Source organism: Eleutherodactylus coqui, chromosome 11 (assembly GCF_035609145.1).
Source record: "Eleutherodactylus coqui strain aEleCoq1 chromosome 11, aEleCoq1.hap1, whole genome shotgun sequence".
NCBI lineage: Eukaryota > Metazoa > Chordata > Amphibia > Anura > Eleutherodactylidae > Eleutherodactylus > Eleutherodactylus coqui.
The window spans coordinates 37,213,804-37,241,021 of NC_089847.1; the positions used below are offsets into that span (position 1 = coordinate 37,213,804).

At 44.7% G+C, this 27,218-nt stretch overlaps 1 protein-coding gene across 2 annotated transcripts in view; it reads right to left on the minus strand.

Moving 5' to 3' along the window:
* The window catches only part of BBS2 (Bardet-Biedl syndrome 2), a 48,493-nt gene extending 21,566 nt beyond the window's left edge, over positions 1 to 26,927 (minus strand). The window contains exons 1-9 of one of the 2 annotated variants that reach the window (XM_066583837.1): positions 26,869 to 26,927; positions 20,336 to 20,460; positions 19,115 to 19,342; positions 17,038 to 17,163; positions 14,859 to 14,921; positions 13,545 to 13,622; positions 6,186 to 6,290; positions 5,273 to 5,359; positions 3,200 to 3,335 (exon numbers count right to left, since the gene is read on the minus strand). In XM_066583837.1, the coding sequence (XP_066439934.1) occupies positions 3,200 to 3,335; positions 5,273 to 5,359; positions 6,186 to 6,290; positions 13,545 to 13,622; positions 14,859 to 14,921; positions 17,038 to 17,163; positions 19,115 to 19,342; positions 20,336 to 20,452 (940 nt within the window). In that variant the 5' untranslated portion in view covers positions 20,453 to 20,460; positions 26,869 to 26,927. Of the gene's footprint in view, positions 1 to 3,199; positions 3,336 to 5,272; positions 5,360 to 6,185; positions 6,291 to 13,544; positions 13,623 to 14,858; positions 14,922 to 17,037; positions 17,164 to 19,114; positions 19,343 to 20,335; positions 20,461 to 22,140; positions 22,238 to 26,868 lie in introns of those variants that run through there. The other variant, XM_066583836.1, reaches the window with a different exon arrangement.
* Between the last annotated feature and the right edge of the window lie 291 nt (positions 26,928 to 27,218).

The following is a 27,218-nucleotide window of genomic DNA, read 5'->3' on the forward strand; positions in this document are numbered from 1 at the left end:
CCCCGCCTCCGGCAATAGAGTGCTGTGATTGGTTGTCGGTGCTTGCTCGGTGCCCAATCACAGCCCTTCATTGACTGTCTCAGCCAATCAGAGCTTGCCGGCGCTGATTGGCTGAGACAGTCAATGAAGGGCTGTGATTGGGCATCGAGCGTGCTGACAACCAATCACAGCACTCTATTGCCGGAGGCGAGGTTCTCAAACCTGGCCTAAGGCAATAGACTTCTGAATGCAGGGGAAGCCCGGATCAGCGGCAGAGACCAGCGGCCGCGACCCGGACTGCAGCGGCTAGGTGAGTATTACTTTTTTGTCTAACTGGGACTGATTTTCGGGGTAGGGCTTCTATTGGAAGCCCTCCCCCCGAAAATTGGCGAGCGGTTAACGCTGTCAAAAACGCGGCACCAAGTGTTGCTGCGTTTTCAGCAGTGCTAAAACCGCTGCCCATTCATTTCAATGGGCGACGCAGGGCTGAAAACGCCCCAAAATAGAACATGCATCGCTGTCAAAGCACAGCGTTGGAAGGCGCTGTGTTTTCAGCCCTGTGTGAGCAGTCCCATTGAAATGAATGGGGGCCTTGTACAGCGTTTAGCGCTGGGCTGAAAAGGCAGCGCTAAACGCTGTATAAAACGCCCTGTGTGAGGGAGGCCTAACACACTTTTGTTTTCAACTTTGCCCTCATTCGTATGCTATTGGCACTGAAGAACCTCACCACTTCCTGATGCCATCCCAGCACAATGGCGTGTCATGTTGTCTATAGTGACATCACGGCAGGAATGATGCCAGAGAGGTGCGTATATTGAATTTTATATCACATTTTGTTTGTTTCAAGAGATTGCCAAATACATTATCCTACCAAAGTAATTAGACACCTAAGCAAGAATCAAAAGCAGTATTTATTTCCATATGGTTAATGCATATACGTGATATACTTTCTACTAACGTCTGATACACTTCAGCTGGTATTTCCTTCCATTCATCCTGCAAACATCTGGTGAGTTCTCTCAAAGAAGATGTATTGGCCAGTCTACAACGGTACAAGGATTGGGTATGTGAGCAATGGAAATCAGATGGAGGTACCTGAGTGTGGAGGAGCCTGGGAAACGCCTTTGACCTGAGTGTGTTGTGCCAACAGTTAAAGGGGTTGTCCCGCGCCGAAACGGGTTTTTTTTTTTTTTTAACCCCCCCCCGTTCGGCGCGAGACAACCCCGATGCAGGGGTTAAAAAAACAAACCGGAGAGTGCTTACCTGAATCCCGGCGGTCCGGCGTCTTCATACTCACCTGCTGAAGATGGCCGCCGGGGTCTGCTCCCTCCGTGGACCGCAGCTCTTCTGTGTGGTCCATTGCCGATTCCAGCCTCCTGATTGGCTGGAATCGGCACGTGACGGGGTGGAGCTACACGGAGCCGGCATTCTGCACGAGCGGCCCCATTGAAGACAGCAGAAGACCCGGACTGCGCAAGCGCGGCTAATTTGGCCATCGGAGGCCGAAAATTAGTCGGCACCATGGAGACGAGGACGCCAGCAACGGAGCAGGTAAGTATAAAACTTTTGATAACTTCTGTATGGCTCATAATTAATGCACAATGTACATTACAAAGTGCATTAATATGGCCATACAGAAGTGTATAGACCCACTTGCTGCCGCGGGACAACCCCTTTAAGTATGGCAGAGTTTCCATTATGTTCTGGGGATGTTTTACATGGCATGGTCTCGATCCCTTGGTTGTAGTGGCAAGAACCATGAACGTGGAGGTGTACCCTAACAATCTAGACAATAAAGTGCTGCCGACAATGTGGCCATATTCTGGGAATGGTCAGCAATACTGCCCACAAGACAACGCAACTTGTCACAAATCCAACGCTGTTTTACATTGGTTTACATACATTTATATGTATGTACCACAATTGGACTGGCCTGTGGAGAGTCATAATCTGAACCCCACTGAACATCTTTGGGGTAAACTGTAAAGTCAGGTCAGTAAATAAAAACAGCATTCATTTTCTTTGCAAGAACTCACCAGACATTTACAGGATGAATGGAGGGAAATACCAGCTGAAGTGTAACCGACGATAGTAGAAAGTATGCATGGATAGTATCGGATGCCATTAGGGCCAAAGGAGCCCCACTAAGTATTAACATATGGAAATAAATACTACTTTTGATTTTTCCCTCAGGTGTCCAATTACTCTTGGTAGGATAATGTATTGTAAGAAAATTTGCCTTATTCTCTCATTCATTACTAGTAAATCACTGATCCTTTTATAATCTTTATGATGTTGACATGACATTTATCCTGCCCACATGCTCTATAAGGATAATAACAGGGATAAACCTAGTGAGATGATAACAGGATTTGTATTCATGTAATATTATACCAGTTACCCAAATTCTGCATAGGTCAATAGGAGATAGGGGAACGCTCCAGGCCAAACTGATGTATTGTGATATGCCAGGTGCAGGGTGCCTGATCAGGCATAGAAGACACCAAGCTCTCAGGCTGCACTAGGCATAACTAATGGCCCTTTTACACGGGACGATTATCGTTCAGATTCGCGCACTCCCGCAGAGAATCTGAACGTTAATCGTCTCATTTAAACGCATGCAGAGACTGAACGAAGAACTGTTCAGTCTAAATAGCAGTCATACGCTTTTGAACGACTGTCTGCGTACTGTGAATGGAGGCAGGCGGGGGGGGGGGGGGGGGGTGAATCCCTTAAGCCTGAAGTGTTTCTGAATCCTCCAGTGCTTTCTCACCAACTTAGGCTTCATGTCCACGGGCGGGTCGGATTCCGCATGCGGTAGCCCGCAGTGTAATCCGAACCTGTGCCCAGCCGGCATCCGTGCGTACCTGCTTTTCTCCTTCTCTTTCTGTACTGCTCATGGTCTACACGGATATGGGCAGTATAGTTTTAATTTTTAAACTCCTTCTTTTTCCGTGGAATCCCTTGCCCGTCCACAATTATCATTGCGAACGAGCCGCGGGTTGAACGGCTTCCATCGACTGTAAAATGGAGGATGCTGTGATTTTTCATCCGCGATCGGAAACCGCTCGTGTGCATGAAGAATCATTTTTCCATAGCATGGCATAGAGGGTTATTGCTGCGGAATTGGAGGACGACGCCCCCTCCGGATTCCGCAACAAAAATTTGCCCGTGTGCATGAGGCCGTATGCTGGCAGCGTATACACCATTATATGCTTACCTTCGCCATCTACAGAGCAGCAGATAAGTTGGGTTTTCCCATCCATGCGGTAATCTCCTTCTACCACACCAGCGATAGACGATGAGAAATTATCCTTAAAAATCACCTCTCCTGTGCGGTCGCTGCGGGCGTCCACCTTTAAAAACAAAATCCCCAGTAATAAACAAAAGGACATTATGTTACCAGCAACAGGTGTAAATACAATGGGGCCAATTTATCATTGTAAAAGTCGGGTTAAAATGTCGTCAAATTTGGCCCATCTCTTTTCACGCAAACAAATTGTAATTTTACACCATTTTGAAAAAGTAGGAGGGGCTTGGCCACTCGACCCAAAAGATTTAACTATAACGTACACCGTAAACTTGCATAAATTATACAGCAATCTTCTCCAGCTCATAGTGTTCAGGACGGTCTGAGGTGCGCCATATGCATTAAGAGATGTGTGCCTTTTGATACATTTGCTGCATCTTATTTCTGAAGGGTTCGTATTTAGACTGCAGTTTGAAACGCTAGTCGTTAACAAATTCCTCCCAATGACTATAGAATGATGAAAGATAAGGAACAGGCCAAAATATACTAAGTATCAATTACACGTAAAAAGGTCAGAACGTTATCTGGTGCCATAAGTTCAAGTTTGTGCTGCTCTTTGCTAGCCATGGCCAGTGCAGTTAAAGGAAATTGCCTGGGATGGGGTCTATCTCACACATATAGCTCCAAGTTAGAAACACACATATCTATTTTGTTGGCTGGCTGGGCGAGAGGTCTAGGGCGTGGGTCGAGAGAGACACAGCACCAAGTACAGCGCTTCCGAAAAAAAGCCTCAGCCTGATTTTTCAGCATTTTCAGAGGCTTGAAATATAACCTCTACCCTGAAAATAAGCCCTAGTTACACTACATTAAAAAAAAGAATACATTACCAAGCAGGCTCGATCCAGGTTCTTTTTGCTGCTCTCCAGAGCCCCAACGCTATTCCCGCAGTCTTGGCCCCCCACACGATCACTACCTGTTTATGGGATACATAAATCCTGCACTGCACTGATTTGATTCTTCGAGGGCTGCTAAGCGAATCAATGCACTGCTCGAAGAACCAATCACAGCCATCATTTCGAGGAAGCAGAATTTATGAATTGGCTGAGCCACCACTTAGTCAATCCATAAATCCCGCCTATACGAAGCAATGGCTGTGATTAGCTGAGCAGCATGCAAAGGATCAATCACAGCCTTGGCTTCGTGGAGGCAGAATTTAGGAATCCCAAAACCAGGAAGTGATCCTGTGTGGGCGGGCGAGGATTGCGGGAACCATGTCATGGCTCTGGAGAGCAGAAGGGAGGACCTACTGGACCGAGTCTTCTGGGTAAGTAAAATAAGACATTCCCCGAAAATAAGCCCTAGCACCTCTTTTGGGGCAAAAAATTATATAAGACCCTGTCTTATTTTTGAGGAGATGTGGGAGACATAAAAGGCCATGCATGTTCTTATGGAAAATTTGGCATGCAAATTGGAGATGTTACAATGTCTGCTCAAGGGTGGTCAGTAAGTGCTTTAATAGCAGTGGCTACACTTAGGGATATTCCTACAATTTAATTTTTATCACCTACCCACAGGTGATAAATCAACTGATCCCATTGGGTCCCATGTTCCCCTCGCTTCCTCACTGCACATCACACACAGTGAGAAGGATCTTGAATGGACTGGTGGTTGATCATGCACGCTACTGCTCTATTTAATGCTATGGGACTGCCAGAGATAATCCAGTACAAGCACTCAACTATCTCCAGTTTTACTGAAGCAAACAGAGCAGCAGGGGGCATACTTGGCCGCCACTCCATTCAAGCTCATCCTTGTTGTGGGGGCTGAAATGCGGAGGAGAGGGGGGCATTTTTGGGATTACTGGAGGTACCACCAGTGAGTTTCCACCCGATCACACTTTTATCACCTATTCTGGGGATAAGTGATAAAAGTCAACTGTGGAATAAGCTAGTATCTAAAACCACTACTCTGTATATTCACAACACACAGATCACCGGTAACATGTATGGATGCCATATTACCTGGAGAAAGTAAGACACTCACCTTCCCATTGGACCATCCCGTGATCAACTCACAAACTCCATCAGAATTAAGGTCGAAGGCATGTATGCTCATTGCAAGGTTTTTAGACTGAGGATGGAAAGATGTGGACAAAAGTTCATTTACAGACATTTATTCAAAGCAGGAGATCAACCATCAGATTTTTCCATTTTGGAGAGTACGTATCAGTAGCAAAGTTCGGCGAACTGTCTCATTGTATAGAAAGTCCCTTGTGAGCTCATGTTTATAGCTGTAATTCAAACCCTTTACTAATCGCTTAACCCTTTCCAATCCACTGTCTGACATCTGAAGACATTATGATTTAAGACTGTACAGCTTCGATGTTGAAAAACGTCCGTCGGGGTTCTCTTACTGTATATTGCCAGCCTCTCTGCTGTCGGAGCCTATCCAACATGTCACCTCATGCAGTACTGGCTTTAGCCAGCAGATAGCGCCATTGTATAACAGCAGAAAAAGAGTAAGCGCCCTAGGAAAACCAGAATACAAATTGGATTGGAAAGGGTTAATTACTCTTCTAAGTCAGTCTAAAGGAAACCTGAAGCATTATAAATGTCCACTAACTCTGCACTAGCCATCAAATGTCAAATCTGGAATACTGTAATGTCTTTATTGTCTGTTCTAATGTATAGTGAGGGGGTGGGGGTGGGGCTCCACACACTGTCCAATCAGCATTGACAGTTAGACTCTGTCACACCCCATTGACAAGCTTACTTGTAACACCCAGTTATCACTTTATTCATAAATATTTGAGAGGAATAATAGAGTAAAGATACTGCGCAGAGTTATAAGAAATGATGCTCCGGAATCGCTATTTCATGGGAAATAAGGGTATATTATCACAGAAATGTCAGGAAAGCCAACAGACCCTCAATGTCTTACAAATGACTAAACATACCTTTATCCTCCAATACCGCGACATCCGTTCATACACCCCAACCGTACCATTAGACAGTGCATACCCAAATCGGCTTGCATACATGGGGCACATAGCTGTGATTGTCTGAAATGAGAAGGGTTATTAAAGGTCTTCTAATAAAACTGCAGCCCTTACAGCATCTGAGACTCTGACGCAAGTCATTTAGTTAACCCCTTTAGGACCAGAGATACTTAATTTTTTTATTTTGTTTTTTTTTATCCCACCTTATAAGAGCCATGACTTTTTTACTTTTCTATTGACATGTGGGCTCATTTTGGTGGGACGAGTTGTACTTTTAAATAGTATCAATGTACCATATAACGTGCGGAAAAACTAATATATTATAAGTAGGGGAGAAAAATGCAATTGCATCATTTTGGGGGGGGGGGGGTTTACAGTGTTCATGATGCAATAAAAATTACGTATGAACTTTGTTCTATGGTCAATACGATGATGGCAATACCAAATTCATATATATTATTTATGTTTTTATCAGTTTCAAAAAAATGAAATTTTTTCTTAAAAGAAAATTGCATTTTGGCACTATATTCCGAGACTCGTAACATTTTTAATTTTCTGTCAATTGGGCGGTGTGAGGGCTCATTTTTTTTTTTTTAAACTCGTTTTATTGAAAACATTGTATTTTGTACAACAACTGAATAAAGAAAACTTTTGGTTACATCATTAGCTCATTATATTCCTAACAAGTGTTTTAGTACATTCTATTGACATATTCCTTTGTTACATTTTCCTCTGGTAATATAATTTCTTTGTGGTGTCGGCGGAGGGTGTGTTCCTTTGTTAGCCCATCTAAGTGTTTCTAGGCATCACTGTTCTCAGCAAATTATGGAACTGGTTCTGTGTGTACACCGTACTTGATGACCCACACCATCTTTCCCACACTTTATCGAATTTTTCAGGGCATTTTCTATTTTTATATACCATTTTTTCATATGGCAGAACGGCGTTGACAATGCTCTGCCACTTTGTGAGTGTCGGGGGGCGCCTGTCCATCCAGCGTAAGGCTATTGCCTTCCGGGCGTAAAATAGAACCTTTGTAAGAAATATCCTGTCATGATATTGCCATTGTTCTTCGTCTAAGATCCCCAACAGGCACACTGCAGGATCGTGTGGTACTGGTATTCCCAATATTTGTGTTAGAAACTCTATAATCTCTCTCCAGTATGTCTGAATATCTACGCAGTTCCATATCAAATGGTTGAAGTTTGCATTGGGCATTCCACATCGGTGGCAGCGGTTGGTGGTTATCCGATTCATTTTATGAAGTCTGCTCGGTGTTAGATAACACTGATGTAAGATATATAGTTGTGTTAGTTTGTTATTTGCCGCCGGTGATACTGTGGTGTATATGGACATGGCCATTTCCCAATCTTCACTAGTGAGGGTGGGAATAAGTTCTCTCCATCTCTGCATTACTGTCATTGGTATGTCAGGGGTTTTAGCATGTAGTAGATGGGTATACAGCACTGAAATCAGGCCTTTGGGTCCTTGTGTTCGCAGTACCCCTATCAATGGATACTGTGAAAATATTTGTCTAGGTCCTGGAAACTGTGCGGTCAGTGCGTGTCGGAGTTGCAAATATCTAAAAAATCCCGCCCTTGGGATCTGGTATAGCTCTTGCATTTGTTCAAAGGAAACCAGTGTTTGGTCCCTATAAACATGCTCTAGTGTGGTAACTCCTGAGTTTATCCAGAATTGTTTACCTGGCAAATTCACCAAGTGTGGTAATGCCCTGTTGTCCCACAGGGGAGTCTCCAAGGGGGTGTTCTCTTGTCTTGTTAGTGATTTGCATATCTGTCACACGTTCACTGCCAGTCTGTGGACTGGCAGCATTTGTTTGGTTATCAATTTTGGTTTTTCCAGGAGGATCCACAACGAAGTCTCCTCGAGGAAGTACATGAGATGGTGCTCGGAGTTAGGGAGAGGCGCACCCGACAGCCAATGACGGAGATACCTGACCTGTCCCGCCAGATAATATAGTTTAAAATCTGGTAACGCCATACCTGCAATTTCTTTAGGGCGTTGTAGGGTATCCAGTCGTAGTTTGGCTCTAGAGTTTCCCCATATGAATGACGTTATTAATGAGTTAGTTTTTTTAAAGAATTTCTGTGGTATAATTGTTTCTGTATGTTCTAGGCAATATAAGTATTTAGGGAGTATTATCATTTTTATGAGGTTTATTCTGCCTGCTACAGATAGTGGTAGGGTGCTCCAGCCTTTCAACTTTTGCTGCAGAGTTGTCAGCAGGGGGGCAATATTTAACTCGAGGCTCTGGGTGTGTTCTCTGGTGATATATATACCAAGGTACTTAAATCTGGGAGTGATTTGTAAGTTACAAAATACATCCCCCGTCTGCCATCCCTCTGATCTTAGGGGCATGAAAGCGGATTTTTGCCAGTTAATGCATAGGCCTGAAAAAATTCCAAACCTGTCTATTAGAGATACGGTCAGTGGTAGGGTGTTTCTAGGGTCTGACATATACAATATTATATCGTCCGCATACAAGCCTATTCTATCCTCTCTGGGTCCGATTTGAACGCCTTTGTATGAGTTGTGTTGTCGAATTCTCAGGGCTAGGGGTTCGATTGCAATTGCAAATAGAAGGGGGGAAAGTGGGCATCCCTGTCGTGTCCCCCTGTGTAGTGGGAAGGAAGTGGAGACCAGGCCGTTTACCGTTACCCTTGCGGTCGGGGCTTTGTACAGGATGGTGACCCATTTTATAAACGTTTCTCCAAACCTGAATTTACGCAGCACCTCTATCAGGTACTGCCACTCGACGGAGTCGAACGCTTTAGCCGCGTCTAGTGAGGCCAGGGCCCAGTCTGCTCTCCACCTCCACCCCACCTGTGTGATTACCTGTGTTCTTCTGATATTGTCCGATGTCGATTTACCCGGGATAAAGCCAGATTGGTCCGGGTGTATAATTTTCCCTATTATTTGGTTTAGTCGGGTCGCTAGTATTTTAGTAAGGATTTTATAGTCCGTGTTTAATAGGGAAATCGGCCTATACGAGCCGCACTCCTCTGGGTTTTTGTCTGGTTTAAGTATGAGGACTATGTTGGCCTCTAGCATCGATTCTGGTAGGTGATGTTTATCCAGGATGTATTTGTATAGGGTAAACAATTGTGGTATTATTTCTTTTTTGTAATGTTGATATATTTCCACTGGCAACCCATCCATTCCCGGAGTTTTGTTTTTAGCCATCTCATTTATTGCTTCTTCAATCTCTTCCACTGTTATGGGGGAGTCAAGTAGGGACCTATAGTCGTCTTGTATTTCTGGAAATATTATGTCATTTAAGTAGGTCTCTAGTTCTGCCGCTGTGTAATTTACCCTTGATTGGTATAAGTCTTTGTAGAATTGCTGAAATCTATCTAGGATTTCTTTCGGGTCTGTAAGCACTACTTCCTCGGTTGATTTAACTCGCAGTATGGTTGGGGGAGCGGTTTCCTGTCTCGCCATATAAGCAAGTAGTTTACTGGATTGGTTTCCTTGTTCAAAAAAGGACTGTCGGGTAAAGAATAGATTCCTTTGGGCTTTCTCTTTCAGGTATAATAAGTAGTCTCTGCCTGTCTGAAGCCATTTATCTCTTTTAGTGTCTATAGGGTCAGCTATATAATCTCTTTCTAGTTGTTGGCATTGCTCTGCTAAAAGTTCACCTTCACGTGCCGTGGCTCTTTTGACAAATGAAATTGAGGACCTTAAACAGCCTCTAAGGTATGATTTAAATGCCTCCCATACTAGATTTATGTCTCCATGCGTCTCATGTGCCTCATAGTATATTTGGATCTGGTCCGGTATGCGGTCATTAGGTCCAAATAATGAAAGCCAGAATGGGTGCACCCTTGGTCTCTTGATTGTGATTGGGCCTGGGTTTTTAAGGGTCATACGTATTGGCGAGTGGTCTGAGATACCTCGAGGTAGGAACTCTATTGAGTCTATTTTAGGGAATAGTGAAGGGGACCCGAATATATAGTCTATTCGGCTGAGAGCGTGGTTGTGGGCTGCATGGCAGGTATACTCTTTTTGCTGCGGGTGAAATGTTCGCCATAAGTCTAGCCAACCCGTTACCGAGATAATAGAGGCCAGGCGAGTCTTGCTCGCATCTCCCTCCCCCCGAGCACCACCCCCAAATCTATCCAAGGCGGGATCCATCACCATGTTCATATCTCCCATACAGACAACTGTTGCGTCTGGAGAGAATGATGCAAATTGAATGCCGTCTGCTAGAATGGTTGTTGTTGCCGGCGGCGGGTTATAGTAACATAGTAGGACATATGGGTCATTGTTAATTTTAGCTCTTACAAAAATATATCTGCCCTCTGTGTCCTTCTTAATCTGTTCCACCTCCCATCTAAGTGTTCTTCTTATTAGTAGAGACACCCCCCTGGAGTATGATGTGTGGTATACATGCGCGGACCATTGTACCCATGGCTTCAGTAAGACTTTTGTGGTTTCAGGTGTAAGGTGGGTCTCCTGTAAGCACAGGATGTGTGGTCGCCAGGAGCGCAGCAACGTGTTCATCGCTGCCCGTTTCCTAGTAGACCCCATGCCCCTGACGTTCCAGGATACAAAGACTATCTCCGCCATTGGCTAAGAGATGTTAATCTGATCCGGATACTATTCCCCATGTTATTCTGCCCGTCAGGCGACCCCCCCCGACACTCAATTGCATTTTTATCATCTATCATGTAACAGTACTTCAGCACATTTTCAATATCATCATAGAGCACTTGATGCATACAACTTAAAAACATTTTGATAAACTACTATCAACTGTAACTCTCAATCAACCTGTAATTAACCAGATTCGAAGATTATCTTCTTTATCACATACGTATTCGTGGCAACCTGTATTTAGGGGGTACCTACATAGTATAGCTTATTACAAGACTATACTTGTGGTATTGTTGTGTTGTTAAATCAGTTATGTGGACCGGCATTGGTTAGGCTGTCATTTTCTGGGTGGGTCCCCTTAAGGATAGGAAGCATATGGGGAGGGGGTTCTAAATCACCCCGCAAGACATCGACGAGGGGAATCGGTGGAGGAGGAGGATGGGGGGGGGGGTTAAAACAGGTGAATCTCGCCGGGGCCGTAGAAAGGGAAGGTTTGTCATCTTCTCCTGGGAATCGTAGATTACTTGTCTGCCACAGATAAAGAAAGTCTCGGTTCTGTGCCATTTGGCTAGAGTGTTCTTGTGGCGTGTTTAGAGGATAGTCACTAGTGTGCAGTTAGGAACTGTAAGGGAAATGTTCATCTTTGTGTATTGGTCTCTGCACCTAGAGAGGGGAAAATAAATGGTTATGTATACATTACGGCCCTTCTGGTCGTCGTCTGGTGTTCAGCCAATTTCCTGCTTCCGTTGGTGTGGAGAAGAAGCGGGCACGGTCCCCGTCGATCACCCGCAGTCGAGCCGGATACACCATCGAGTACGGGAGCTGCAGATCTCTTAGTTGCTTTTTGACTCCGAAGAATGTTGCTCGCTGCTTTTGGAGATCAGCTGAGAAATCCGGAAAAATGGACACTGTGGCGTTGTCATGTCGCAGGGGCCCTCCCTTTCTGGCAGCTTGTAGGATTATATCCCTGTCACGGGAGTTGAGCAGCTTTGCTAGTAGAGGTCTGGGTGGGGCTCCTGGTATTGGTGGCTTCATGGGCACTCGATGCGCACGTTCAATAACAAAGACTTGCGATAGTCCAGCATTGGGAAAGAGTTCTCGAAGCCAGCGTTCTATAAATTCTTCAGGTCTTTGCCCCTCGGCCCGCTCTGGTAGCCCCACTATGCGCAAATTATTGTGAGGGCTCATTTTTGTGGGGTGAGCTGCAGTTTTTAATTGTATCGTTTTGGGAAACATACTTTTTTTAAAATCACTTTTTATTCAAATTGTTTGGGACTGGAGGTAACAAAAAAAACGCAATCATGGCATTCTGTACTTTCTTTTTCAAGGCCTTCACCATGCAGGATAAATACTGTGATTTTTTAATATTTCAGACTTTTACATACACGGTGATACCAAGTATGTGGGGTTTGTTTTCATATGTGGATATGGGAAGTGAGGGGAATGAGAAAAGTTTGTTTTTTTTTTACTTTAAATATTTTCTATTTTTTTTTACTGTTAAAGGAAACTTTATTGAATCTTTTTTTTTTTTTACACTTTTATTTAGTCTCCACAAGGAACTTGATCTTGTGATCATTTGGTCACGTGTACCATATACCGCAATACTTAAGTATTGCAGTATATACATTTTTTTATGTTGCCTATGAATCCCTGCCACGGGCAGTGCATGGTAGGCATCTATGCATGGCAGTCCTGGAAGCCTTCAGTAGGCTCCAGACTTCCATGCTAGGCTATTGGCACCCCCTGACCATGTTGCAGGGGCTACCGATGGAGCATGGGAAGGGGTCCTCCCTTCCCACTGAAAGTGTAGATGCATGGTCAGCTTTGACCATGGCATCTAAACAGTTTACTATTGCGATCAGAGCTAACTCTATGACTGTTGCCGTCAGCTGTCAAAAACAGCCAATAGCTGCCAGGTATAGAGCGGACTCAGATCCTGAGCCCACTCCACACACCCTTCATTACCGCATGACGTATAGTTACATTATGCAGTTGGGAAGGGGTTAAGTGGTTTGTTTAATATAATTTCCAGTAACATAAATGTCATAGGAGTATCAAAGTGGTTGAACACTCCATATAAACCACTGGTAGTCCGAGATGACGGATTTCACAAACATGATCTTTATAAATATGGCATGTGAGAAGATCATTTTGATTGGACATCTCCTTTAACCCCATAATGACCACTCACCATAAATGTACAGCAAGCAGTAATTGGTCGTACATGGAGCGAGCTCGGGTGCTGAGCCCACTCCATACCCAATGGGTGCTGGCTGTTTCTGACAGCTGTCACCCACCTCCAAAGGCCTGCAATTTCAGTTAGCTCTGACTGCGGCTGTTAACTGTTTAGATGCCATTGTCAAAGTTGACAGTTTGTTTAAGCTGGAGTCCAATTTGACAGAAAACATCTAGTCTTCCATCAAGGAGAGATTTGGATAAAGTTGACATGATCTACATTTATTCCCTTTATGTTTGAAAGAACTTTATGAACTTCTTAAACAATTGGCAAAGTTCTCAGACTTTAAGACTGGAACCCACAATGCTCCGCTAGGAAGAACATTACATTGAGGCGCTCATTAGACTACACTTATAATTACACTAATCTGCTTTTCTCGAATGCTTTTTAATGAGTGATGTAAATGGACCCATAAGCAGCTCAGCCTGACTGTTCCCGCTTACAGGTAACACATCTACACTGACCTCCGTCTCTGTCATTTCAGCCACAATCTCATCTTCCTTGAACACTCGTATGTCAAAGTCTTCAGATCCTACAAGAAGCTGTAATAAGAAATGAATAAAGCTGTATATTAATACTTCAAGCAAATGGCAGCACATATAAATTGGGTGAACTTCGGGACATACCGGTACTCATCCCTAGGGCAGAGGACCCCTCTTCCTCCCTGAAATGTTGTCACTGCACCTTCTATAGAGTATTGAGCCGCAGCACATATACTCAACCGGCGATCCATACAACTCCCAATCAGCATAGAGCGGGAGGTACACAGCGAACAAAGGCACACCTCCCTGCAAAGTTATTGTCTAGTCGCTGAAGGACAATGATTGCCAGATAATTAACCAACCAGCAACCATTTTTAGCTGAACTGAAACAAAGAGACTAATGAAAGAATTCTCGTTCGTGTCTACACTAAACACCTACTGCTTACATCTGCTCTATCCGACAACTATTTGGATATGTGTCCCGTGAAAAAGCTACCTTAATGGGTTTGTCAAGGACTATTTTGATTCTATTAATGATTGACGAAGCTCCGCTGTTTGAATCCCTGATGATCAGCTAATTACCAGCACCACTGGCACTATAGAAAGCACAGGAAGCAAATCTCGCTGACCATTGCACAGTGGCCTGGTTTGGAATTGCATTGAATTCAATAGGAGTTGTGCCTGCAATACAGACCGGGGCCGCTGGACTATTATCATATGTGTGATATGATTCCTGTGCTTTCCATAGTGACTGTGGCACTAGTAATCAACTGAGTGGCGGACCCCTGCGATCAAGAGAAGAAAAAAATCAAAGTTCTAGGCAACCCCTTTAAGACAAGTTTCACATCTGGGTAAGAGAGAATTGTTAGAAGTCTGTGGAGCCGCGGAGTCTATAACAACTTGGCTAATCATTTGAAGGGACACCGGACGTATGGATCTTCAGCGCTGATGCAGGAAAAAAGTAGTATTACATGGCTGCGATAAAAGGGTTGCCATCTATGTAATACATGGGTGGCATGATTCCGGCAGAACAGGGGCTGTCTTATAGAGTGGCTCTCCATTCTGGCTCATATAGGGGGTCCTGAGCGTAGACCCTCCTCAATAATGTCTGTATAAGCCCTAATATGGGATTTGGACTCTTCATAAAACAACATCTATAAGTAAAGCAAAAAAGAAACCCCATTTCTTCTCTGCAAACGAAGGCCTATCCACTGCTGACGGTATTATATGCGTAATATACTGCGGTGTTACATCAGTCATAATCTCTGTAATGTTGTATGTATAAAGCCAGCTTACCTCTTTTTTCCCATCTCCATTGAAATCGCACAATGCTAGGGAGCGCACATTGTCTCCTGTCACCTAAGGCACATTAAATATGGAGTGTTAGACATGGCAGCTTACGGGCCACATAACGGTTCATACAAACAGAAAGTCATGTCACAGATTACAGCCTACGGAAGAAATATAAGAAAGTGGGCTTCCCATCTACTAGGCAGAACAGATTTCATGGAGTTCTGGGTAATGTTTTACTTTCCATGATGTGCGGGGGCAATGAGCTGTTCCGCCAGATTAGTCAGTCACCAGGGACCTGGCCTACTTAACAAAAGTCATTGAAATTATATAAACAGTAATACTTTAGAGCTTACGTCTCTATTGGAACCCATTACGATTAAGGTCCCCCTCACACGGGCGTTTTTATACAGCGTTTAGCGCTGCATTTTCAGCGCTGCGCTGGACGCTGTACAACGCTCCCATTAATGTAATTGGGTCCGCTCACGCAAGCGTCAAAACACAACGTTTTCAATGCTGCGCCTTGAAAGTGATGTATGTTCTATTTTTGGCCATTTTTAGCTATACGTCAGTCATTGATATGAATGGGCTACAGTTTAAGAGTAGCTGAAAACCAGGAGGGGGCCTTGAAATATAAGCCCTAACCCAGAAATCAGCCCTAGCTACACTAGATGAAAAAAATAAAAGCAATACTCACCTAGTAGGCGCCGTCTGGTTCCCTCCCGCTGCTCTCCAGAGCTCCGGGCAGGCTTCCCTGCACTTATCAGCGCCGACAAAGTATCTCTTAGTGGTAATGGGGATTGAAATCCCCGCCTCCAGCAAGTGATTGCTCTGATTGGTTCATCAAGCGCTGGCTCAGCCAATCAGAATGCACTGAGCACAGGTTTCGATTGGGTGAGCCAGCATTTGATGAACCAATCAAAGCAGTCGCTTGCTGGAGGCGGGGTCTTCAAACCCTGTTACCAGCAAGATATGCGCTGTCAAGAGGCATGCCAGTGCTGCTGAAACCCCAATAAATGCAGTGTTGAAAAACGCTGCATTTCTACAAACGCCTGCGTTATTGAGGCCTAAGATTGATGTATAATCTATGAAAAAAGCGGAATACTTTGAACTGATCCTGAGTAAGGGTGGGTTTACAAACACAGCCATTGTCCGAAAAGTCACTCAATACAATGAATGTAGGCGACAGTTGTTCTGTATAAATACAGCCGCCAAGAGGTTGGCGAGCAGAATGTGTTCACTAGGCGATTTGTTTCAGTTCCTCTAAAAATAGTTGGTGGTACATTAATCACTGTCTATCAAGGACTCGTCAACAACTTTGCAGGGAGGTGTGCACTTCTTCTGCACACCTTACACCCCCAAACTAATCACCAAATTACATTTCAGCCCATGTAAATGCTCCCAACAATTTGTTCAATGATCAGAAATTTGAACAACAATTGCTTTAGCGACTGTTCAGTTCTCCCGCGTGAAGCCACCTTTACAGCCATTATTATACTTCAGAGCTGCATTCACAGTTCTGCTGGCTGTCATAACATACAGTCAACAAGACTGTTATCAGCTTGAATAAGATTTTATAATGAGGCAGGAAAGCTACTTATTGCTACTGGTGTCTGGTGTAAAGACTACACTTCCCATAAGGCAAATCACTAAACCAAGCTCTGTAAAGACACTGATCAAGCAGGGAATTCTGTGAGATTTCAGCTTTGAAGTTTTCAGAACTGTGATTGTAGTTCTGGAGTATAAAAAGGGCCGTAAAGATCACCATACCTATTATACAAAAGTTGTCTGAAAACGCAGACTTTGGCAGGATCGGCCAACCATCAGATGTGTATGGGGCCTCCTGACTTTTCCCTAACAGATGATGTTGAGGGAGGGAGGAAGGAAGGGCACAATGCATTTCAATGCCTGATCCTTTTGCTCCCCTTGGAGATAAGTCTCTGTCAGAGGAGTCTGGCTGCAGTTTTCTTCCCTGTTCCCATGGAAAACATATTAGTGCACGGACAAACCGATCAGTCATGTGTATAGGGGAGCGGGAGAAACAGCTTAGGTCAGACTAAGAACAAGACAAGTAATGCATTTGTAAAGTTTGTTAAGTAGATTCATTTATATGTAGGCAACAAACCTAAGCAAACCGCCATCATCTGCCATTTCTGATAACACAGAAGACTATGTATTGTCCTACCGTCCAAAAGACGTCATTCCCGCGGCAGTCAAATCCTTGCAAGGCACAGTTACCACCAATAATAGCAAGGGGAGAAGGAATTTCCCCCAAGGATCCAAGGACGACTGCATTGGCTCCATCTGCAATCTAAACCAATTGGAAAGAGACAAAAATGAGAGATGTTGGTATCAGCATATAATACATATCCCGCACCTCCGGGGCTGCCAACCAGCCATAAAGAGCCTGGAGATATATGTAATGTGTCCGCGATCTTGTGCAGGTTATTAGCATACTAAGTATCATTGTACATGTGTTGTGTATCTGTGAATGTGTCTACAGGTATTCTCACTAACAGATATATCATTAGTAACCTTTATGATGTATTAGGCTTTTTTTGTAAAACATGTAGGCTATCCAGAAAAAAACAAAAATACAAATATGGCTAGCAACCTTGAGTTGCTTTGGCCAATCAGATAGAAGAGGAAGTTATATTAAAAGCAAAGTAACCAACAGTTAAAGGGGTTGTACTTGAACTTCAAGTTATCTTCTATCTGATTGATCAGTGGGATTTTCACCACTGCGGCCCCCACCGATCTGAAGAACAGGACTCCCGTGTCCCACTCTTCTGTCATTGCAGGAGTCCCTACCCACCACAGTGACAGAACTCTAAATGGAGTACTGGTCACACATGTGCGGTCAGCGTTCTATTCATGTCAATGGGGCTGATGGAAATACCCAAGTGGGTGCCGCTCAGGTATCCCTGCAGTCCCACTGAAAGTGAATTGAGTGCTGGTGCACATGTGCGACCGCTGCTTCATTCAGTCTCCTTTGCACTGCAGGTGGATGCACTTATCTTACAGTGAGGAGGACGGGGCACATGGGACCTCCATTCTCAGGATCGGTGGGGGTCTCAGTGGTGAGTTTCCTACTGATCAGAAAGTTATCCATATCCTGTGGATAGCACATAAATTGAAATTTTGGTGCAACCGCTTTAAAAAGGTATTCAGGTCTCATCCAAACATAACAGGTCTGCTCGCTATGATCACTAGTGGGTGGGATTACAAAAGAAGCTGAAATGACAGTTCTAGGCTGTTTCTGTAACACCAATAGAAGTGAATGAAGTTCCGTGAACAGAATAGCGCAATGGGGACTATTTACAAACGTAAAGTGTTCACCAACAGCGTTCATAGTAGCAGTAGGTGGGATTGTACTAAATCTCATACACAGGCTGAGAAAAAAAATCTGTAGTGCAAATTGGCTCTTAGTGCGGATTTCAAATCCTCAACATGTCAATGTATACTGTGGATTGCCGCTGCACTTTCCAGGGTGTAATCCACACCAAATCCTTCTAACACATGTGGATTTTACCATGGATTTACTGCTTTGGAAAATACATCCAGTGTGAGCATGCCCTTAGGCTATGTTCACACAGAGCGGAATTTGCTGTGGAGTGTCCGCAGTGAACATTCCACAGCAGATCCACAACTCAAAATCTGCTCATCTGATGCGAAAGTTGGAGTGGAATTCACCCCCTTATTTGAAGCGGTGGAATCCGCACCACCACTCTGATACTAAAATTGGTGTGCTGCACATTTGAGTAATTCTGCACCGCATGTCCACTTGCACAGAGCATTTTTCACCAAGGGTGTGGATGATCAATCTCATGCACATTGCTGCTACTATAAATGCAGCAGACTTCCTCCCTTCAATTGAAATCTGTTGCGGATTTTGGTACGGATCTACACCAAAATCCACAACATGTGTGTTCACATGGGGTGGATTTGCCATAGATTTGATCCAGGGATCATTCTGACTGCCACTAAGGAGTCGGGGAAGGAATCCCCTTCCCCCCCCCCCCTTCCTCAAAATGGGATAAATTGGCTTCTACCTCATTGGGTTTTTTTTTTGCCTTCCTCTGGATCAACATGAGGGGTGGAAACAGACTGAACTGGATGGACATTTGTCTTTTTTCAGCCTAACTTACTATGTATGTTACTTTGCAGCAAATTCCTCCCTGTGTGAACACAACCTAAAGGTTTATTAAACTCCGCTCAGAGCTGGTAAAGCGCTGACCATACAATCAATTCTTTACAATTACCTCTTTAAAAAACAGGTCAGAATTGTTATGGACGTCATAGGCCAAGAGGTTGGTTTGGGTTCCCACTATCAGCGAGTCGCAGCCCAGTTGAGGGTCCAGCACTCCAGCAGTCAGACAGCTGACATTTTGGTTAATGTTTAGTAGAGAGATATCCGAGTCGTGACTGCTCTGTACTAAGCGGTTTGTGGAAAAACGCTGGCTCCGAGCATGAGGATTATGTATGAAAACCTGTAGGAAGGACATAGAAACACTGTCACATATATAGAGTACAACACACCAAACACCTATTCTAGCTCCCGAAATCAGTGCTATGACGATTGGCATTTTAGAGTTGGCGCCCCTTACAATTATCCCAGCCCCACAGGACAGACAGAGCTTCCCTACACCCAGAAGAAAACAGGATAGAAGAACTAATGCTGCCATAGTCATAAAATGGTTGTTGACCATCCATCTCCCATGGGCACAAAGAATGGGCAAGTGAGAATCCAACATATCTGATCCTTCCATAGCTGAGCTGTCCCAATACACATTAGATTGCCAACAAAGTTTATGGCAAATTTACTGTAAATGCGTTTCTAAGGCGTCTTTGTTTTTCTCTGCAGCGCTGACTCCATCTTGAGTTTTTGTATTCTATTCCGAAAACTGCATACGGGTGGAAATCTTAAAGGAACCGGGACATAATCATAGAGGTGGAGAATTCTCTGGTCTCCACAAGGTTTCCATCCCTCTCGGCTCTGGACCCCCTTGTATGAAATGTACACATTCTGATTCGACTCAGGTTGTCAATGTAGTACATGGCCACCACGTAATAATATGTTGGACTAATCAGTCTCACACAGTAGAGGCAGACAAGGCCTGGATTAACCCTTTCCAATCCACTGTCTGACCTCTGAAGACATTAGGATTTAAGGCTGTACAGCTCCGATGTTGGAAGACGTCCGTCTGGGTTCTCTTACTGTATATTGCCAGCCTCTCTGCTGTCGGAGCCTATCCAACGTGTCACCTCATGCAGTACTGGCTTTAGCCAGCATATAGCGCCGTTGTCTAACGGCAAAAAAAGAGTAAGCCCCCTAGAAAAACCAGGATACAAATTGGATTGGAAATAATTAATGTCTATAATGGCAGAATAAACCAACAAAATGATCCATGAAGATGGTGGCATGGTGCTCCGTGGTGTCACACCTACCCTGTGACACTGTGACTTACACCCCATGGTCATACCTTTCCAGCTTGGGTGGCTGCAGTCAGACATGGGTGCGTCCCATCGTATTTCCCGACAGCCACCATGCGAGGATTGATTTTGTGATTCAACTTCAGGGTAAATATTGGAACAAGCATGATGGCTCCTAGCAAAGAGATAACAAAATATTCATCATAAAACGTATATAGGATTACTGGGAGACGTTGGAAAACAACTAATCAGAAAAAGCTGAAGGAAGGTATTCACTAAGTCACTGCGTTGTGAGACGCACAGAAATCGCACATGAAAAAATCTCATTAACTTAAAAGGTTTTAATTTATTTGCATGTTCTTTTCTATCGGACCCGGAGTCCAGGATGGGAGAATTGCAGCATGTCCTGTTTTGGGGTAATATCATCCATTATTTTCTAGGGAAGCATGAAAAAAAATTACATGTGCATCAGTGCAGTTTTCTTGCAAAACACTTTGCACTTGCATAAAAAATTGCATGTTTACAGACTGATATCGCACTAGCCTATGTAAATACAGTCTAAAGGTACAATAACAGTACTAATTGGGGAATTGCTAGTTGAGAAATAAATTCCTTAAAGTATTTGCAAAGGGATGTATGAGTAGAAAAAACGTTCTCCCTTTTTCCTCAGAAACAGCGCCACTATTGGCTCTTAGACAATGTCTGGTATTGCAGCTCAATCTCCAAAGCATCCCAATGATACCAGACTACTGGATGATTTCTGATCGCTCTTTTGTGCTGCCTATTAACTGCTTCTCCATGACTGAACGTTTTTTGGCACTAGGGCTAATTTCACATTGTCAAGTGCGATATCGGTCTGTGAAACTCGTCCCAATATCGCACTGGGCCAATATGCAATTTACCCGCAGATGCGAGTCGTTTTTGTGTCAAAAATGCCACGAATCACTTTGGGGAAGAAGCGATCCTAAGAGCGTGTCTTTCAGCTCTTTTACTGCATATAATCGAGAACGATACTCCTTCCCCCATATTGTCAATTTGTTACCATACCAATTGACCACTAGGGGGCAGGATCCCTGACATCGGCTCTAGAAGATATCTAGTTAAACTGTATATGAGCTCAGTGGTTGATGGGAGTATAGAGCAGGAGAGAAAGGTATATCATAGAACTTGTGTACAGAGCAAGCTCAAGTTCTTGTCCCAACCCCAGATGTTTCACCATGTTACACTGGGATTGTTGAACAATGATGAAATTGGATTTCTTTCTGCATTGGGGTTTGACGCTGTTTAGACAAGTTTTGTGGCATTTCCATATAATCAAACTACTAACGACGACCTGTCCGTCTGTGCGTGAGTGGGTTTGTGAGTGACTTACATGCTCCGCCCCTGATCACATGATGGTAACGTCATTAAAGGTCCTTCATTCCCAGTGAGAGAGTTACATGCTCCGCCCCTGATCACAAGACGGTGACATCATCACATGTTCTGTAGGTGTTTGTTAGTATTCCATAGCAACTGAGGATGCAGGAGGTTTGTCGTTCACCCATAACCTGCACAACAATGCAGGACCTGTGACGATGTCACCGTCATATAATCACGGACGGAGCATGGCATTATCACAGGTCGTTCTGCTTCTGATCCCTGTTGTATGGATGAATAATCTATGTAGCAGAGCTGTCTGTGTGACGTGCATGTAGCACAGCTGCACGACCAGAAACACTGATACTATAATTTCCTAATAATTACTAGTCCATTTAAAAGAGTAGCGCCACTCTTGTCTACAGGTTATCAGGACAGCGCCTCTGCCAGGGGTATGGGATGCTGATAACAGACATGAATGTACAGGAAAGGGACTAACCTGGCATTAATGGCCAACCTGGAAGGCTTAACTGTCACGTCTTTGGTCCGAGCCCACTAAAAGGTAGGGGTAGTCATTGATGGAGGTGACACCCTATCTTGGGGAGATCTGAAGGAGAGCAGGCACAGAGAATTCCGAGATATCAATATCGGGCGAGAACAGTGGTAATTGTTAGGGTGCAACTTCACCAGTGTTGTGTTCTAAAAGTGACACTTACATTAAGAGAGGGGGTCTGCGTGGATACCCATAGACACCCCCCTCACACAGTCTAAGGGGGCAGAGTGTTGTGAACAGATAGTGGAGGAGTCCAATCCAATGAGGGTAATTTATTAGTTAAAACACAAACCCCACGGTTACAGGTGGCGGTGTCATTTATTGCAGCTCAGCTTGGGTGATTATGGGTTATACTCTAAAATGTCTAAGAACAATGCGGCCTTTCTGTAAATGCCAAAAAATTAGTGACATCGTGCCAGGCATAACAGTGAGGAGTGGGCACACATATAATGGAGGCTTTCACCATAAAGAGGAGCTCAGGGAAAAGCAACAAGAAGATGAAGAGATATGAGAAAAATGTGCAACAGATGGAATTACAGAAGAGAAGGATATCAGGGAATTAGGACTAATATCTGTATGTACTCTGCGCCTCACCCATTGAAAGAACATGCCTGCATCTACAGTACTAACGCCTTGTAGGATCCGTCCGCCTGATGTCACATTGAAGACCAAGTAAAGTAATCCCATAAATAACAGCTCTGTATGAACGCATCAGATAGGGGAGCTTCCCACCTGTCCCACCTCCACGGACCACCATCCGCGTGCTGTCCCACCTCCACGGACCACCATCCGCGTACTGTCCCACCTCCACAGACCACCATCCATGTGCTGCCCCACCTCCATGGACCATCATCTGTGTGCCGTCCCACCTCTATGGACCACCATCCGTGTGCTGCCCCACCTCCATGGACCATCATCTGTGTGCCGTCCCACCTCTATGGACCACCATCCGTGTGCTGCCCCCCCTCCATGGACCATCATCTGTGTGCTGCCCCACCTCCATGGACCATCATCTGTGTGCCGTCCCACCTCTATGGACCACCATCCGTGTGCTGCCCCACCTCCATGGACCATCATCTGTGTGCCATCCCACCTCTATGGACCACCATCCGTGTGCTGCCCCACCTCCATGGACCATCATCTGTGTGCCGTCCCACCTCCATGGACCACCATCCGTGTGCTGCCCCACCTCCATGGACCATCATCTGTGTGCCGTCCCACCTCCATGGACCACCATCCGTGTGCTGCCCCACCTCCATGGACTATCATCTGTGTGCTGTCCTACCTCCACAGACCAACCAGCCTTAGCTCCTTATAAAAAAAAAAATACTAGCGAATGGGACTTGGATTCTTTGTAGACCTCCGTACAAAATATGGACAGGCGTCGCTGCTGTTTTTCGTTCTAAGGCTAGGTCTAAAGTCGACCGTAGATGTTGGATAGAACAATCGTTACCCCAATGTAATTACATTCATTTCAGTTCATTCTGGCCATTACAGTCGTTCAAAATGAACAAGCATGTCCAATGAAGCCCGGCGAACGATGAAGATCTTTCACAAATGATCATTTACACTATATACATTGAAGCTCTAGCAACCAACCAGTCTGTCACCGGTCACCCAAAAAGATCATTTGTTGTTAAATTTCACTGGAAAAAACATTATTTTTGGCAAGATTGTCTCTTTAGTTCAACTTTTAACTCATGTATATGGCAATCATTAGTCCAGGCAGTAAATGATGAGCTGCCCTTGCGATACGTCATAACGTGGAACAAAACCTTAAGGCCTCCTTCACACGGGCGACACCGCATCGCTGCGAGAAAATCGCAGAGATATCGCATCGCTGCACTGTGCGATTTTTGAATCCCTGGGCAAAAGAGAAGAAGAAGATCAGTGCTGGGACCCGGGGAGAAGATGCGGCCGGGCTGACAGCACGGGAGAGGCGATTGTAGATGTTTTTTTTTCTTTTTTCCGGCAGTTAGGGCTTAGATTATAGCTTTGACAGTAGCATTTCCTACTGTCAAAGTTGCATCGCATCGCATGCAAACCGCGTTTTCGTGCGATGCGATGCAACAGAGAGCAAGGCTCCATAGGGAAACATGGGCTACAAAACCTAGCGTGTCGCGGGCATATCACCGGACCTGCGAGGTACGAGCATGCTACAAAACATCTCATATGTGAAGGAACCCAAAGGAAACCACGGGCTTCTCATACATGCGATTTGCAGCATTGTAGCAACGCTACAAAATCACGCGACTTTGTTGGCCGTGTGAAGGAGGCCTAAAGTGTACCAGTTGTTTCAGGTGACTTTTCAGAATAAGATGCCGTGTGAGTGCATGAGGAATAACACTACTTCTGGCCATTATATGATGTGTATCCTGCATTTATCACCAGTTTTCTCCTTTGCAGGCTCCATCTCTAATTCTCAGTCTTCCCCGAGGTGGAGGGTGTACACTAGCTACTATGATGTCTCCCATATGCTGCACACATAGGGGGGCAGGGTCTCTTCTTCCCTATTCCATTCACACAGTCTGAAGCAGCCCCTTCTCTCCATTCCATAGACTTCTACGGGCAGTATGTAACCTGATCCCTCAGTGAGCTGAAACTTGTGGGTAGGAAATGGAAATTGCAGTGTGCTCTATTTTACCATGGATTCTGTGCATATGAGCTGCATTGATCTCTATGGATGCGTTTGATCCGCAGTGCATGCACAATTAACATTGTGTATGGACACCGATTCGTATGCACGCTGCTAGAAGGCCAGATAACAAATGGTATAAAGAAAGCAGGAATTTGGGGACAGACAAGGCAGGGCACAACCATCATGACTGTCTGCAACCGCCGCTTATTCTCCTGGGCTCTTCCTCCACAAGAAGAAGTGTTTTAATTTTTTTTTAAGTAGTTTATACTACTTCTAAAATAAGTAGTATAAACCAGCCAAGTCCAGAGAGCCGTATCCCGTTCTGAAGGCATGACATGAAAAATGGACAGGAAGCTTACGCGTTTCAGATTCTTAGTCACCGCCACAGTTCTGTCTTTTTTCATACGCCTGTGGGTTTTATATCACTTAGGGGTAATTCAGACGGCCGCGATTCCATGGTCAGCACACGCCCCATAATAGCCTGCGCCAGTATTTGGATGGCCCAAAAAACTGTAGATTTCCTAATCGCCTCCATTTTCACAGATGATGGTAGAACATGCAGTGTATGGGGGAACATCGCAGAGTAAATTGGCACTTCAACAATCCCAGAATTTAAATTTGGTTATAGGACTTTTAGGTTTTCGTGAACCCCGCGATTATACTTCTATCCCCTTTTACGATGTTCACATTGCAGTAAAAATGACATTTTATCTTTATCCTGCGGGGCAGCCCAAATACAAGGGTACCAAATTTACATAGGACTGCTGAAATAACCATAAAATATCTTTAAAAAAAAAAGTTGCCTTCTGCTGCCATCATTTTACCCCCGTAACGTTATTTTTTCGCGGACCAGGTTCTGTAAAGGCCATTTTTTTTTGCGTCATGACCTTTAATTTTTATTGATGCCATTTTGAGGTACGGGCAACATTTTTTCTTGGAGTCAAGAGATGGCAGGAAAAAAAAAGCGTAATTCTGGCATTGAAGGCTTTTTCCTGAGGGTATTCGTCCTGCAGGATTAATAATGTGAGGTTTTACAAAACTGGACTTTTACGGACAGAGCAACGCGAGATGATGACTGGTGAAGGGTTTTTTATGACACTTGCACTTAATTCTACTATTAATTAATAAAAAAAACCTTTCCCAAGTATTTTCAGACTTCGCTTTTGCCCCGTAGGGAACTTGTTCTTGTGATTGGCTGATGGCTTGTACTATAGTATTGCGTCATACTGCGTTCTGACCCTCCTTCTGTTAAGATGAGCCCGCTCATGGCAGCGCTGGGGGGCCTTGAGAAGGACCGAGGCTGCCATGACACCCGGACGGCACCTTGCGATCTATTCAAAGGAGAGTAGTTAACGCTCGGGATCCCCAAAAAACAATTGGGGCATTTAAAGGGTTAACAGTCGCAACTGGAGCTACGCCCATTGGCAGGTGTCAGCTGTCAAAGATGGCGGACATTGGCTGTGTATGTCGCGGACTCATAATGGCACCCCATGTACACCGTACTAGTCCCAACAAAACAATATGGCGGCCCCACTTCTCCGACTACCGGATGCACGCCGTCTTTAGTAGGGAACGGATAGGCGAAGACACTATGCACAGCTGGGATTGGCCAATAGCAGGTAGTAAGAGGGCCATCTTGGTTTTCTGAGACGAGAGGGTGAGAGGTCTCACCACTGAGACCCTGCCAATCAGATTACTATCACCTATCCTATGGGAGAAGGATATAAGATATGATATGGGCTCTGTGGATATACAGCAGTATATATATATATATATAACCCATTAGTATCTTCCTCAGCTCTGCTACATTATATATACACAACTGTCTCCCGCAGTCACGTGACCCAGGCTTCAGCCTGCAGGTTAGGAGATAAAGCAGAGTCCTCCTGTCTCCATGGCAACCAGACCGGCAGCGCCCTCGTCCCCTCCCGGCCCTGTCACTATGTCCTCCAGGCTGCCCACTGCTGCTGCTCTCATCTCTCATCACACCTGCCCGTCATCTCACCGCAGCACTATAACCTCACCCCATAACTCACCGCACACAGACGCAGGATCCTGGGGGCTAAAGGACCTGTGATTACGTCAGGACCATGTGACTAGTCACATGTGTGGGAGGAGTGCATGTAGCAGAGCTGTGTCTGCATGTCGTGCTTATACAGCAGTAGTGTGTTTGTTATGTTTGTTATTTTAGTAACTGCAACTAGTATTTGCATCCTCGACAGTATCCTCAGTAGTGATAGTGGTCCTAATGATAGTGCCCCAGTAGTGATAGTGGCCCTAATGATAGTGCCCCAGTAGTGATAGTGGCCCTAATGATAGTGCCCCAGTAGTGATAGTGGCCCTAATGATAGTGCCCCAGTACTGATAGTGGTCCTAATGATAGTGC